Here is a 16,904-nt window from a genome sequence, read left to right as displayed (position 1 = left end):
GGCCACAGCAGCACCACAGCGAACGGCAAACTACACTGGCCAAGCTGCTGAATGGGAGAAGTAGGGGAGCTCCAATGGCCTGGGCAATGTAACAGTGTGTATATATCAATGGAGTAGTTAAAAGCCAATGTTTTTCAGGGGTTAAAAAGCTATTTAGTGTTACTGGTTAGTGGCTCTTCTAAAAAAGGGGAAGGCTCTAGCAGCTAACCATATCATTTTTACAGCTCAAATACTGGAGATCAGGGATTTCATATTAGTAAATTGAGTTTTATATCTGAAGCACTGGTGTATACCATGAATGGCCATACTACTTAGGTGCATCCCGAATTTTTAGAACCATCTCCCCAGTCTATTATGAGAAAGCTGTTGCACATGGTGACGTCCCATTTGGATATGGGTTAATACGTGCGGCAAACTCAAGAAATGGTCATGAGACTCCTCACAGCACAGGGATGTAGTGCAAGAGAGGGCTGAGCACTTGTTGTCTTGAGTCAGTACTCTGACTTCACAGGTTCAGGGCTGTGGAATGCCAAGACCAGAGGATCTTGCTGCATAGGTCAGGGACAGATGGTTCAGGAAGATGACGCACCTTCTGTGAAGACAGAGCTCTGGGGAGGGAGGACTAGGAAATGCTGCTGGGAAGTGCAGGATGAAGGTGCAGGAGAAAGGCTAAAGAACTTTGGAAGTGAATACGCTTTCTGGAATTGGGGTACCAATCCTGTCCCTGTGACCTCTAAGGACAGTATCTACTGTGGGATGCATGGGCTGTGCCAGTAATTCCAAGAACAAGTCTCACTGTTTAAGAAGACAAACCATGGGAAAGAAAAGAAACAAGGGGTAATGTTTTCTTACACTGTGTAAGAAAACAAGGGGTAATGTGAATGCCTCCAAGTACTGAAGAGCACTGAGACAGGGAGGTCATGTAGTGTTTAAGGAAAGTCAAGAGCTCTACAGAACATCCAGCTTCTCTGACAGCACCAGGAAAAGCTTTGGGACTTCTCAGAGTCTTCTGTACCTTGTATAGCATTGTGCCACTAGACAAATCATGTTTGTGCTGCTTACTGCAAAAGCAAACACTGTAGCTACCAGTTCCCTTGGCCTGGCACATTACTTCTAGATCTTTTTGATTTCTGTCTTCTGTTGTTAAAACATCTGCTGAGTGGGAAGTGGAGAACTCGTTTTATTTGGGAAGATGTTGAGAAGAATTAGGCATGTGCATACATCTATGGCTTGGGGTGACAATTATGCATGAAAATACCAATGTGATAAAACCACAAGAGCAGAAACAGGAAAGTACAATCCTAAATGTCAGGGATTTTGCATTACTTGGCACATTTCAGTTTATGTAATACAGTGTCATTGCTTTCAGTGCCATCAGCTAGGCTGATGAACTTGAACTTTCAGAATTGAAAAGACTTAGGCATAGAAATAACCTATGCAAATTGGGATTTAAAACTGGATATGCATGAGATGCTGCCAGCAGCTAACCTTGACATACACTAAAGTTGGGCTGTTGGGTTTTAAGGTCTTTGTAGCAGTTTCTGGCTTCCGTATGACCTTTCAGTGCTGCAAAGCTAGAAGATTTGGCTCAAAGACTTTTCCCCCCTTGGTGCCCTGGTTGTTATGTCTACTATCATTTTGAGGTTTGCATCACACTTGGTTGTCATGTATTTTTGCAGTGTGTAGGAAACCCAGGTGTTCAGAATATAAATACAGTGAAAAGATAGTCTCAGCTCCAAAAAAACAGGCAATACAGTATTGCCTTCTGATCCCGTGGAGTTTGAGCTTGCTGGGAGATGTAAAGAGACAAGGAACGTCTAAACAGAGCAACTGTTGGGAAGGGAATTTATGGCTATTTCCTGTAAGAAATGAACCCATAACTGAAATCTAGGAAATGCTTTCGCAGTACTTGATTGATGGGGTGCACTAACTGCCTCACTGAATCTGATTCAAGGCTATTCTGTGCATCTTGACAGCTGGCTGGAGGAAAAATGCTTCAGAAACTCAATTTCTAATCAGCATCTCAAATCATTAAAATTATTTCATCATTCATTCAGTTAGCCTCTCCTTTCCAAAATTCAACTCCATGAATTATTCTTTGAGGGAAATCAGAAAAGGGCAAACCAGTATACAGTGGACTGCAGTGCCAGTGACTGCACCCTGCAGTGACAGATGCAGAGTTAACACAGATTCAGCTTTTACCACCACCTACGATACTGCTTTTTAATTTTAATAGGGTATAGAAAGTGCTGAAAACACTTTCCTAACTTTTCCAACAACTTCTGAGGAAAAATTATTATGAAACGGTTTCAGTAACTCTGCTCCATGATAGTGCTGGTTACCTGGTATAACACCAAGTGTAGTGTTTAATGGACATCATCTCGTGTATCAGCAGAATTGCTGTTAGTGCCAGCACGATCTCTGCCAGGGAACTGCTGCACAATCTTGAAAACCTGTTCAGTTTCAGTTACTAATCACTGGAGAGGTGTAGCATTAAGTGGTCTGCTCTACTGTGAAGAACTGACATGCTTTTAGAGATCTGCTGTTTTGCAATGATTCTTCTGTCTTTGATATGTGAAGCAATAGCATTTTATCTTGCCTTATGCAACCAATACATTTAAGTGGTCGTCTAGCTGCTAATAGATTTCTCATGGCCTACTGATAAAATAAGTGCAATTGCTAGTGCTAAGCAAAGTTTCAGGGGAAAAAGAACAAAACAAATAAAATTTTAAAAAACCCAAACAATGTAGAACTCTGTTCATGGGCTTTTCCCTACTTATCTGCAAGGGTTTTTGAAAACTAACTAGTGAATATTTATGGGGTGCAGAAGGAGATGAAAGAAAATAAAATTATTCACAGTGAAGCACATGAATTTCATATTTTAGCAGATGAAAATTCACAGCTGAACTTCTGGAAGTGGAGGCTTTGTTCAGAAACTGTCCGATGTGTTCAGGCTTGGGAAGTGGAGATGTTCCCAGGGCCTCCAGGAGGTGGTGTATGCAGAATATGTTTGAAAGCTCACGTTCCCTTCTCTGTTGCAAAAAGTGTCAGTGGAGCTGATCCTTGGCTTGCCAGGATGATGTCAGATTTTGTTAAAATCCTGTTACTTTGACTCCAACTCAGCTAGGTCATTAGTTGGCATAAAACTTTAGAGCTTCATTGAAGAAAACAAGCAGTTTCAATCTAGAAACAAATGCACAATCCAGAACTGACACTTAATTCTCCTGCATGGCAACAAGATCATACATGAAAAGGAATTGTTACGTAGGTCTCTGTTTCAAAATACAAAGCTTCTGTATTGACGTTCCCTGTGTGAGCACTAATAATTAATTGTAAGATCTGCTCTACTTCTCTGGTGCTGCAGAAGCTGTACAGCTAAGGGATGACACTGGGGACTCATCTGTGGTAGGTAAGTTAATTTCTGAAAATTGCCCTGCTGAGTGAGTTTCTGGGCAGAGTCTTAGTACAAAAAGCTCCATAAGAACACTACTCTGGTGAATATGAACTTAATGGTTGTTTTATCCCTGTTTCTTAATAGCACTTAAAAGAGTGTTCTGGACAGAGGGATCTTTGAGCTGGAATTTATTCCAGGAGAGCTGAGAACTGTAAGATAGTAAGTGTAAATTATTGTAGGAAAAACGGATAGACTGAGAAAAAAAAAGGGATGTAATTCCCAACAGGCAACAGATCACTGTTTCCAGTTGTACTTCAGCAGCACAAAACAGCCATAAAAATATTCCAGCCTGAGTCACTTCATTGACGATATTTTGCTTCCCACCTGTAAAACAGGGCTAATACTGCTCTAAGGCAGGTGAAGTCCTTTTTAAATTTGAAGCAAAGGAAGGAGAGCTCTTTGGCTGAATACATCCTCAAACTACCAAAGAGACATGGGAGACTTCTGGTTAAATAATCCCTCTTGTCCTTCCATCCTGAGTCTCAGGTCTGCGGCTGAAAAGCTATCACAGTTCCCTACAATCAGCCAAGGATGGAGGGGGAAATCTAATGTGCCAGTAGCTTAAAGTGTAAGTAGCTTTCTCACTTTCAAAACATTCATCTTTCAAATGCTTTTTCTTACAAGTTTCTCCTGCTTCAGCTGTTGCTGGTTGATTAGGGCAACACTGTCAGTCCTCCTGTCCCCTGGCCATATGGCAATTGTCCCCCAGGTACCAGGGCTGAACACAATCCTCTGTGGTGACACTGTCTAAACTTGTAAGGCAAGGCTAGTGCTCTATGGTTTCCAGGAAAGGAACAGACAACGGTTTCGTGTTGCAAATGGGTCACCAGTTACTAGGACCAAGAGGTTTCCAATTGCAGATTGTGGAACCACAGCCCTAAATTCTTAAATATGTTATCTGCTATTGGCTTTTGGTTCAAAAGCATCAAATGAAGGTAAATCAGAAGGCATCCTTTGTTACTGACAGATCCAACATTGGAACTAAATATTTTTTTTCTTCTTGGAATCCATTTCGACCAGTGAGGCATGTGTTAAGCACAAAGCGTAACAGAAAAATGATGGGCTCATTTGGATGTCTTGACATCTTGCACAGTGAAATATGGACAACAGCATTTGACTTTACCTGGTGTTCAGTCAAATCTTATTGTACTCAATGAAAACTACTGTTTTTTTCTAGAGGGCTTGACCCCTTGGCATCCCTGAAATCCGGGGGATCAGTGCAGGAGCTGACTGAGGACTTCTATCAGTAGGAAGGTGAGCCAGGCTAGTATCCAGGTCTCTGTTTATAGATTGCACTTTGATGATCACACTGTGACTTTTGTGAACAATAATAAATATCCTCAATGCTGCTAAGTCAGCTGTACGATGATTTTTCATCTGCCAGGCGATGAGATCAACCTTATGCATCTTCTCTGTTATCTGCTCCTTTTTGCCAGTTACTTCAAGAACACCTTCTCCTCATATTTCTCTGCTTTCATTATTTCTTGCAAGGGTCTGAGCCCCACCTATGATGCAGTTGCTACTTCTGGTGGTGGGCTCGCTTTCTTTTTTTTTTAAATGACATACCATACAGGTATACAGCAGCTTGAGAGTGAGAAACTGATATGAAGACAGCTGGGAAAATGCTAAAACACATTAATTCCTTCTGGCGCTGAAAGAACAACTTTCATGATCTACACCACATGGAATAAAGACAGCAGGACTTCCTCCCTTCCACCCCTACCCCTACATTCTTTGGATCAAACAATTAGCATGGTGAGGTAAAGAATGGCCAAGACAGTAGATGAGAGTACAAGGCATTCTATGTAGGTGAAGACCTGGAACGGTAGGGCGTAATACACAAAGATACCAAAAGAATAATTGTTGGCAAGAAGGCATAAGAAGCAGGTCTATATGGGAAAGGAAACTTGATTTGGAGAACAGTGCAGTGCATTGTCTGATAAACTGGGTATCAGAATGATAAAAATCCAAACTCGACATATTCTGAGCCTCCACAGCCGCAGCTTTACAAGAAAGCTTTAATGATGTGATGGGGAAGCTAAACAAGTCAAGTGTTCACCACCATAAATTGCATAGGGAAGCTAAAGAAGCCAAGACTTCACCTCCATAAATTGCAGAAGTCTTTCATTCCTATATGAGATTGCTCTGCAATGCCTGTTCTTTATTCTGATTGGAGTTTGATGCTTAATTTCTCCTTTGAGATTTTTTCACTTTGGTCTCTGTGACACTTAAAGTCCTCTTGCGTTCAAATCCTTCACTGACTCATTAATACTCAGAAAAACACCATGTATTAATTAGCAGGCTGTGATGCTGTGAGTCATGACCTTCCTGTGTCCAGTGACTTCCTGCACAGAAATGTATGCTCTATAGATTTTGCAGCCAACTTCTTTTAATTGTAAAAAGAAAAGAATCCTGCAGTCCTGTACAGATACTAAACCCCATGGGAGCAATAAGATATCTGTTAACTCCACTGAGTTTGTTGCTTGTTTTTTTGCTAAACAATTTAATGCATTTAATGCATATTTAAATACACACTATTTCATTATATATTTAATACACAGCAGTGCAAGTGGCACTCCTTATAATGATTTATCTTAGGTTGCCGCAGTGAAAGCCCATGGCAGTCTTTAAGAGCATTTTCCTCAGTGTAATTCTTACAAGGCTTCCTTTTTTCAGGAAGAAAATTTATCAATAAACACACAACAGTTATGGCCTCACTCTAAAGCTTGCTGAACTTGAGGGAAAATATCATGAAATGCAGGGGTACTTGAATTGTGCCTCTAACAATGAAAAAGGCCTATAAAGTGGCTGGACCTTTCTTCTTGTACTGTTTAGTATCGCTAAAACTTACCTGCAGTTACTTGCCAGTTGGTATTTTTGGACTGTTTTAATACATGTAACAGGGAGTTTTTAACTGATACAATAAGGCCCATAAGGCCTCTAAATTAATTGAGATTTTCATAAATCAGAAATGAGAGTTTGCACACTCACATTTTATATTTTAAATCTAGAAACAAAAATCTGGGTGATTGTACATATTGAATTCCTGAGTAACAAACTCTCAGAAATATCTTGTCTGGATCACTCAAAGTGCTTAGTTTTGTAATAAAAAGATGGACAGCTCGTAAGAGCAAGTGTTCAGACAATGGGTTGGAAGGGAAGCAGAGATTTCTGAGGACTAATCCTGAAGCACACCAAGGCTGTTGCAAGGACTTGCTGGATGGGGCTTGTCAGAGTGATTGTAGGTGTCTGCAGTGCATTCTTTGGGGCATCTACAGTGTTGATGAGTCATCAGTGCTGGCCATGCTAGTACACCATCATGCATGACAGAGAGAAGTAGGTGCCTTCAGGGAACGGTCTGGGTGATCTCGTCCTGAAGTAAGTGTCTTCAACAGCAGCCCAATGTGCCTACCTCTCCCAACTAACTGTAAAAGCATATTGGACTAAGTAAATCGTAAGTAATGTCTCCGCTGCAGACATGTAAAGTTAGGTGAGATAACACAATGAAATTGCTTACGGTGAGATTCACAGCTGTAGCCCTTTTTGTTAAATGAATCTCAATAGGTTTGATATTTTCTCTCAAAATACAATGTGGAAAGGAACTTTGCCATTGTCAAAGGGTATTTTGAAGGTGAAGTGATCCAGAGAAGTAAAAATATAAGCACAGTAAATTAACAGGCATAGCTACTCAAGTATATCCTAAAGATGGCAAAGAAAAGCTGACAGCTGTCACAGAAGTGACAATGGTCGGATAGCACCTTACTGTATTGTTGAAAGAATGACACTTTTAGCAGAAAGAAAGGCCAGGCGTTGGACCACCTCATGGAAAATCTGTCCAGCTCCTCAGCTTCTGCTGTTGCATGCTTTCTTGCTGGCATGGTTGAAATATTTCCGCTGTCCTCTGAGCTTCCACAAATATTTTGCCTCAGATAATCTGAACTACTCAACATGCTCCTGACTTTATGGTGCATCTCCAATAGGTGCTCGTGCATTAGGAGCCTGAAAGCAAAGTCCCTGCTGCCAGTCCCCTTGCCACTAAAAAAAACCACTTCCTGGGGAGATCCGGTAATAAAAGACCCTATTTTTGGATTTGATAATGAAGAGTTTTAGTGGATCCAGGCCTTAGCTGCAGGCTCGCTGGGCAAAGGAAGGCACTGACACTTCTTTTACTTACAGATAATTTCTTCTTTTCCCTGTCTGTGGCACTGAGACCTAGGTTACTCACATGCAGATAGTACCACTTTATTGAAACCATACTGTAAACTGAAACATAAAATATCTGGATTTGTCACAAGACTAGCTGAAAGAGGTATCAGCCATAAAGAGACGTGCTTCTGAAGCAGAATGACAGCAAATTCTCTTCTTTGTGCCCAGAGCCCCTTACGTATCAATGTGCCCCTTCTCTGCTCAGCCTGTGCCTGCGAGGCTGTGTACTCAGCTTGCTGCTGTAGATCTGTAATGCAATCACCTCCAGTCAATCGGGAAAATGACAACAGTGGCCAGCTGTCCTAGACTTATCTGTCCCCATCTGCATACCTACATGCTCCTCTAGCACCAGCTCTGTTTTAAGGAGTTACCTATTGCAGCCTAGTCTTGCCACTGTGAAAATATGCATTGGTCGCAGCGGAGGATAAAAACTTTGGGTGGTGGCTTTTTCAACTGTAACTGAGTATAATGTCATCACCAAGGGGCTAAGGAGCTATACAATAAACAAGGTGATAAGCAGGTTTGGGAGATGTCAGGAATCAAGCCAGCTGTCTCCAGGCCATTACAGGTAGGCAGGCTGCTGGTTTGCATGTCTGTAGGCTGAATAACTTACCTTGTAAAGAAGGCAACTCATACAGCAGTGTACCTGGTCTGCCAAGCACTCTGACAAAGAAAAATCTTGTAATTTTTTGTGCATCCAAAGATGTGACACTAGGAGAAAAACTGAAATAAGCCTCTGGGATTCAGATGAGAGCAGGGATAAAAGCATTATAAAATGATCCAAATACAATATTTTTTCTCTGTCACTACCTCCTCTATCTGCAAACAAGCTTTTAAACTTTTTGCCACATACTGTAGAGAGCTTCCTAAGAGGGAATCAGGACACTGCTGCAACTTTCACCGGGTAAATGGCACATTCATCCTGTAGCTATCCTCTTGTGCTTAAATAGCAGGCTGAACATGTTCAAGTGAGTTTCTTCCCTGAAAACTGTTTGCCAGCTTCCACTGGCAAGAGATGATCGTCTAAAATGTGTAAGATTAGCAAATGGGCAGCTGTGGCCCTAAATTGCCCATTCTCTTAGAAGAGTAAGATTTTAAGGTGGCAGGACATTGCTTTAATATTTCTGCAACTTACTGGCTATGTTGTAGCGCCTACCATAAGAAGTCACCTGAAATGTGACCTAGTAAAGGGAGTAGCCAGCTTTGATCGATAATCTAGATGTTTTGCTTTAGTGACCCATCCTTGTTAAGATTCTTACATGGAAAATACATACTAAGTTTCCAAAATTCAAGACATATTCCAGGACCTTAATTCTCCTGCCACCCATTGCTTGCCTTCTGCTGTGGTTTGTCTTGCTTCACTGGCCACTCCTCCTTTCAGCAGCATGATGATATTTCTATATTCCCTTACTTCTACTTCTACATCGTTAGTGCATTTAAAGGTCCAACTGAGGTATCTCTAATTCCGTATTCCACTTTACGTTGTGATGAGTGGTTGTACAGCAACTCATTTTCTTTTGATTTCTGATGAAAAGAGACTTCAGCAACATGAGAGGACCATGTTTCCTTTGCCGAGCTGCAATGAGCAACTGCTAAAACACTGTACTGCTTGGTCAAATAAACATCATTGCTGTAACATGAATTTTTCTAGAAAGGCAGATGCTATTTATTCAGGCTATATCTAACCTTGTCTTTTTTTTAACCACAAGAGAGCGCACAGATATTCCTGGCAATACTGACTTTAGATACCAGGTTTCTAATCTTGAAAAAAACCTTTTAATTTTTCCCAACTTGCCTTCCTTCCTGACTGTTTGCTGTCTCAGATGGAAGTTGCTGTTTGTGGCTGCCAGCCTGAAGAAATGATATGTCTTACATCACCTCAAGAAGGTTGCTCCTCTATTTTGGGCTTTGTTTTTTAAATACATTTCAAAAGCACAGTACAAGGGCATATGTATCCTGAGAGCAGCAGGAGAATGTTTAGAAGTATATTAAAATTAAAAAGATTATTTCTGCATCCTGCTGCTTTCTTTTTGAAATGAGTCTCTACTACTGAAAAGAAAGAGGTAAGCAGATCTAGAAAAAAAAAGCCAAACAAACCATAAAATCTTTAAATCATGTAAAAAATGCTTTAACTAACTAACTAAAAAGTGGTGCGTGTACCTATACAACTGTTGTGTCCCAAACATTTCCTAAAACTAAGCTTTAAGTCTTAGAGAGAACTTTGAAAGGGCACAGCTCAGGCTTTGTGTGAGAAAGGTTAAACCAGTACATTTTCTATTATAACTACTCTTACAGCCTATACTTTGGAGGCAAATGCATGAATGAAATACATGAAACTGTTTTGTAGTTCACGTAGTGCAGGAAATACTCTTCCATAAAATCTACCTTGTCTTATTCCCACATTGGAAACTGGTAATACTCAGAACCTTAGATCTATTCCATGAAGCAGAGAAGTGCCTGTCTAGGAAAGGCCAGTAATGCCACTGATTTAATGGAATCACTGAGGTTACTAACCATGAGTCGTCGGTGTTTCTGTTCAGGACTAAGACCTGTGTTTGCAGCACCTGATATGCTTTAGTACTCTGTGCTCAACTTTGTAACTCAATAGCCAAGCTTTACAGCAGAGCTTTAGAATAACTTCATTTTCTTGCAACTGCAGAAATTTCCCAAGACACCTGTCTTGGGAACTTCATGTGTGGTCGCAATAATGATGCAGAAAAATAGGATGTAATCTGATGTGATTTGATTTGATGGATTAGGTGATGCCCATGCGAAGAGTAGAGGACTAACCTCGTTTTCAAGTTGATCTTATGGCTCATGCAACAATGGCTGTAACAGAGATATACCTGGAGCTGGGGAAATTCAGCCAAAAGCTCTCATTTGCTTATTCAGAAAGCTTTGAATAAATCAAATACATGATTCGTGGACTTTTGCAGCTTAACTTTATGAAGTTATTGATGCAGTATTTATGATATTTTTTCTGTAGAAACATTCTAGACAATGTTGGAGGAAGTGAGTCAGAAGTCGTACTCACAAAGTCAAAACTGTATGGTCATTAGTCCAAACGCCAGGTTTTACTAACATAACAGATGGAGCTTGGCCTTCGCTGTCTGGAGGGACATATGTAACCTTTATTTACACAATTTACAAAAGCAAAATAAATGTTCAGTTCTTGAGTTCTTAGAATGACTTCTTCCAGTGGCACAATTTTGTATCAATTCAGTCACCTGAGAGAAATTAATGGTGGATGGTTTCAAAGCTACATGCCAGCAGTTAGATAATGAGTATAAAACTGTGGACAATACAATCACACCTTTACTGGAGAAAGTGCCAAACAAACAAGGGAATTTGCTGTTGCCATCCTGTCCGCTAAACTTACTGTCAGGTGAACAGGATGGCTGCTTGTGCCACCTGCAGCCATGTATTCTCTCTACAAACCATTCTGCATGCATGTTTTCATAATCATTACTTAGGGGCGAATAAAATCAGAATAGTCTTATAAAATGACTGGACTTAAATTCCAACTGAAGATCCCTTCATTCTCCCTTGGGAGTGGGGGAGAGAGTGGGTGGAGGCAGTCCCGCTTCTATATTTTTCCTTGCCTTACCAAAAAGTACTAGGAAGTCTGAGCTATTTGCAGATGTGTTGTCTACAACATAATTCATCTCCTCCCCTGACAGTTCCCCAGTGGAAACAACAGTGCAAATCAAATGTTTGACTACTTGTAAAGTGAATTCCACTGTTTTGAGGCAGAAGGTAGGTTTTTTCAAAAGATTTCAGTTCTGCTCCGTTTGATTTAGCATTTGTGGGGAATTTTGCCAGCAACACCTTCGTAAGCACCCTTATGGCCTGTGAAATACTCGCAAAATCCTACCGTCAGTGGTTTTATCTTCTTGCTGTGTGGTTGTTTTGTTTGAGGATGGTCTCAGGATGACCCAAATCATCCAGTTGATCAAAACAACTACAGCCAAAGGGACTTCAGAACTGAAACCTAACCACTAATCTGCATATAGATACCATTTTTCTTCTCTGCAGTGGGCAACACCAAAATCCTTCACCTTCCTCCTCACCTTCAATCTTTGAAATCGCCCCCTACACTTCTATGGATGTTTAAAGGTCCTATCTCACTGAACTTTCCTACTGAAGTGCCGTCAGATGGTAACTAATTGTAGTGCAACCGCTGTTTTGCACACAGACTGCTTTCGGATTTTATTAGAAACCATGAATTATGCAGCAGTGACTTTTGACTGGGAAGAAGAAAACGCTGAGTTAATAACAACAGATACGCTTTACCTTTGGGTCGTGTATTCCAGAAAGCTCTTCATAGATCTTCTCTCCTACCATGACAGCAGCTAGGTTGGCTGTGTATGTGGACAAGCAAAACAGACAGAAAATAGCCCAGAGATTCATTAAAAACCTTCCAGTCCAGCACTTGGGGGGTTTGATGGCAGCTGTTCTTCCAAACAAGATCGCATAGCAGACATTCAGGGCAGAGGAGAAAGAGAAGACTTTGTTCCTATTCCTTCCCTTGGGGGTCATCCCAAAAGGACTTTTCCACTCATATAAGGTGAGGAATATAGCTGTGATGTGGAGAGCAACAAATATCCCCAGCCACATAGTCCAGTGAAGTGGCCACATAAAGGCTCCAATAGGAGCTGCTGTGTCTCTGGTCCTCACCAAGATGCCCAAGCTGGTTGAAAAGAAAGGGCTGGTGAAATCAATCACTTGGCTGCGGGCAGTGTTAATGCTAAATGATGTCACTGCCATGTGAGCTGTGCCAGCAAGAAGGTCTCCCACCAGCCCTGTCCAATGGCCGTTCTTCCAGGCTCCATATTTTCCATCACCAACAATGTACAAGTCAAAATCAAAATTCATATCCTCAGCTAGCTTTTCCAGCAGGTCAATACAGTAGCCATAGCAGCACTTCTTCAGCTCAATGGGAACGGTGTCATTCCCTCCTTGAAGGGTTTCAAATAGGTTATCCAGCACGGCTGAATCATTGGTCAAAGGATCCAGGCACAGCTGCCCTGCTGGGCAAAGACCTTCATCATCTACATCTCTTGTAAAGACAAATGGATGCTCAATGAGAGTTACCACCCTGAGGTGCAGCCGGGTGGGGTGCTGCATGTGATTCTTATGTCTCTGGGCCTGTTCTGGCCATATCCCATAGTCCATGATTATCTTCCCTTCTTGCCAGCTCCCCAGACGAGTCCACATTGGGTTCCCAACAGGGTCGTGCTGCAGATTCCAGATGAAGAAGTTGTTTTCTGAGCTGACAATGGAGGAGCCTTTCACCTTAATGTGGCCACTGAGACCATCAAAAGTTGTGTTGGCTAAAAACCTGTTGGAGCAAGAAAGCAGAGTAATCAGAAGCAGACAACTGAAGTCATCATGCTAAAGCATGTGCAGACACCATGAATTTATGTTTAAGAGAATAGATTGGGGATGTTGCTGAACACCTGGATCATTAATAGCTTTCCTATGGCATGAAGAACAAGCCACTTAAATTATGACTAAAGTACTTGGGAATGCTTTCCTACATATCTTATCTAATGTAAATGAAAAGTCTTCAGGAAAGATATTCTTTTACTGACTAGAAAAAATGAGTGAGAGAACAACAATTTTTTCAGTTACCTTTACCTCATAAATTAATGAAACATAGGTTAGTTCTAAGCTGAACTCACCAGATCTGTAGTCAGTTTCCTCAGTAAAAATATGTATGAAAATGGAAGAGTGGAAATTATGTATGAAATGTCCTTCCAAGAAAAATCCCATAATCTCAGTAAGATCTAGCTTACATAAGAGGCTACAGAAGTGCTGTCAACAGCTTTCAAGCACTCTGAAGTGAACCAATCTGGATTCAAAAATGCAAATTTGGCATTGGTAAATCACAGTTAGCCACTTCGGAATGAACAAAGGGACTCAGTGAAAGATGGTTGCCCTAGGACAGTCAGTTTTAATTCTTATCCCCCCCAAAAAAAAGTTTCTTAAAATATCTGCAAAAGTAATGTTCTTAACAGTGGAATTTTGACATTGTAGCAGATCTCATGAAGTGTGCCGTTTTTGCACTGCACATTTTGCATTGAGATTTCTGGGCTTTTACTATTCCAGATATTCACAATAAAGCTAAGTATCTCCTTTGTATTGGGTGGCAATGTTTGCTAGTAGTTGTCTTCCCTGTATGTTGAATTCAGCTTGTGGTAAGTCATTATCAAAAAGGCTAAAATGACATGGATAAAGGAGCAGGGAACTGAGCAGGAAATAAGTGTTTTAAGGAGAAAATCCTTTTTAGTGTAAAGACCATGACCAGCTGAACTGCACTCTGTTAATGATAAAACTGCTACGCATTTTGCGGGGCCTGTAGAGGAACCCTAATAAGACTGTATAACTCTTAGTATGGTGATTCCACTAAAAGCAACTGAGTTAAATTGCTGCTAATATGGTGTAAGGTAAGTCAGGCACATATTTTTCAGTAACAGGCATTCAGAAGACAGACTATTTAGCTGTCATAGGAGAATATAACACCTAACATTAGTTGTGGGAACTGGATAAAAGTAAGTATTGAAAGAAGTATAAAGGCTATAGCTGTTATTCCAGCCTCAATAAGCAAGACATAAACTTTAAGTAGGGTTAATTGTTTATCAATAGTTAGTGCGGATAAAAAATAACCTTAAATTGATTTGAAAAGGCTAAATCCACAGCAAGTGTGTGGGCTTGCATACTTCTGCCTGGTCTCTACCCTTTGTTTTGATGACTTTTGATGACTTTTGATGGAGTTTCAGCAGTTAAAACTCTGGATTGTGTATGTCTCAAGATAATATCAGTTTTTGTCCTCAGCAAAGGGCAAACCGACAAAACTAAATCATATAGTTTTGAGTGTGGTTGTGTGTGTGACAGCCTTCTCTGAGATGGCTTCAAAATTCTTCTTATGATGCAGTCTGGTTTTGGTTCAGTTTGGAGAAAGACAACACAGCCAATACTGTCAAAAGAAATTAATCTGAAAATTGTGCCTGAAAATGCACATAGGTGTTTATAAATGGGACAGATGCATAAATGTGGTTCTCACTTTTAAAATCCTTTACCACTTAGTCTAGTGTTAGCTAAATGGTACTGAAACTTCATTAATCAGTGGTGTCTGCCACTGTTTGACTAGTCCTTTTCTCCTACCCTGTATTTCATATTTGATGGTGTACTTGCATGTTTGTGTATGTAAACACTATCAAGACAAAATTTATAGGGGAAGGCAATCTTAAGCACTAAAAAAAGGTTTATGTGTCCATAAACTTATCTAGTTTTTATCTCTCCTCCTCAGTCTTTGTAAAAAATTGTGCAACTTCATCTTTACAAGCTTCCTGGGCTTATATGCTGAAGCCATCACTATGGCAAGAACAGTAAAACCACTGCATGTGTAGATGGGTCTGTATCTAAAATTTTGAAGGAATTGTTTAAGTGTGGAAAATAGTGTTAACAGTTTACAAAATGCCAAAACAGAGGGAGATAAGTCCTCAGATGTAATAAGCTAGCAAAGTTCTGATGAATTTGGCCCCACGTTGCTACTACAGCATGACTTGCTGCAGACCAGGTGCTTTGGGAGTAGATGAAGCTATGGAATAACGCATTAGATTTACTTTCTGCAGGTAGAATAAGAACAGTGGAATTTATGCACTGTGTTCTCTGACTTTCACTGTAGAAATAAGTGTGCCCATGAGGGTGAATCGAGCCCTCTGTAGCTGTCCTGTAGTTGAATTGTGTTAGAAGCGGTTACCTGAGAGATTTAGTAGCATTTAAATGTATGACTTCCCTACCTTATTGAGTTAGTTGCTTACTTCTGCAGCTGATTTGCATGTTCTATATTTTTGGTACTGACAGAACATTAATCAAAATAAATGAGGGGAGCCATGTGGGAAATACATTTTAACAACACTTTGTTTTATACGTGAGTGGCTATGGCTGCTAATCATTTGCATACACTGTATGCAGCACTAGTGAAACTCACACCAGGGACTTCATGTAAAAAAACCCCTTACTCAATAACTTTAGGAAATAGATAAAAAGATCTGACTACATTATTTAAGCCAGCAATCTCTAGTGTGAATCGTTGGGAATTACAAATGCTGAGTACTGCATAGACGCATTGGCAATATCTGAGCAATATCTTTTCTGTAGAGCTACTGACAGATTTGTATGGAAAGACTGTGTGTATAAATTTCAGAACGTGAAGGGCCAAATCCTCAAGTTTGACAATTTCCTTGACCCTATGTCAATATGTGTGAGCTGATGATCACATCAATAGTCTGTGACAGCTGTGTCAAAGCTTTACTAGCGTCACTTCAGTTTGACCAATGAGTCCAAAGTATGTCATTTGCTCATTTCAGCTTTATTTGTTTTTCATATGCTTTGTTCTAAGAACGGCTCATTAGGGCTTCAGCAGTACTACCATACTCCAGCAGCGATATCTTTGTAGTACCATTAAGAATGATTTAATTAAATGATTTCATTTTCTTTCAAGCTTGATGGCTTGATCATTCCACATCTTTCTTGGAAAGTTTACTGCAGGCAAGAACTAGAGTGGGCAAGCAAACAGCAGACTGCTGAAATTACCCAAGAAGCAGAGTTAAAGCTGTAATACTAGTTAAAGCTGTAAGACTAATTAAAGCTATAAGACAAGATAAGGCTTTGAAATTTTAATGCCTTGTTCCGTCAAAAAGGATGCTCCCATGATCAGACAAGAACAGATCAGGGAATCGATCTCATTGTAAGAGGAATGAAGGATGGAGACTTATAACAGTATACTCTTCAGGGTTTTGTACATCTATATCCATATCCATATCAATAAAAGCATGCTTTGCCATGGACTAGATCTGGGTCTTGTTCGCAATTGTTATTCTGCTCTTGGGTGGCATTTAAATGCCTGCACAGCCAATGTATGACTGCAGCATTGGCAAGGAAAGCTCAGATGTCAGCTGTGGCAGCTTGTGGGACTGCTGTTTAACTACACACTGCAGTTAAGGGAGGCAAAGCTCTGTGCCACTGTGCCTTCTCCGTCCCCACTCGCCGCAGCTCCGAGGCGACATACCAATACAGATGGGTTCATTCAGACAGAAAAACGCCCACATTAGTAAACATTCAATTAAGCACCAGATAAAAGTTTCATCTTCGGAGGTGCACCACTTGCCTAATAGCACTCATGCAATGGATAAGGTTGGTCACAGTCAGGCCACTCATTGGTGCTTCACGCCTGAGA

General features: G+C 40.6%; 1 protein-coding gene across 1 annotated transcript in view; it reads right to left on the bottom strand.

Moving 5' to 3' along the window:
- The window catches only part of GRIN3A (glutamate ionotropic receptor NMDA type subunit 3A), a 73,710-nt gene that overhangs the window by 25,038 nt on the left and 31,768 nt on the right, over positions 1 to 16,904 (bottom strand). Inside the window, exon 3 of the mRNA XM_009473205.2 lies at positions 11,954 to 13,001. Within this exon, the coding sequence (XP_009471480.2) occupies positions 11,954 to 13,001 (1,048 nt within the window). The remainder of the gene's footprint in view (positions 1 to 11,953; positions 13,002 to 16,904) is intronic.

Source organism: Nipponia nippon, unplaced genomic scaffold (genome assembly GCF_047370975.1).
Source record: "Nipponia nippon isolate SJK-2023a ecotype South Korea unplaced genomic scaffold, ASM4737097v1 scaffold_8, whole genome shotgun sequence".
Classification (NCBI taxonomy): Eukaryota; Metazoa; Chordata; class Aves; order Pelecaniformes; family Threskiornithidae; genus Nipponia; species Nipponia nippon.
The sequence above is the reverse complement of the archived record's forward strand: the minus strand, read 5'-3'. Positions and strand labels throughout refer to the sequence as shown.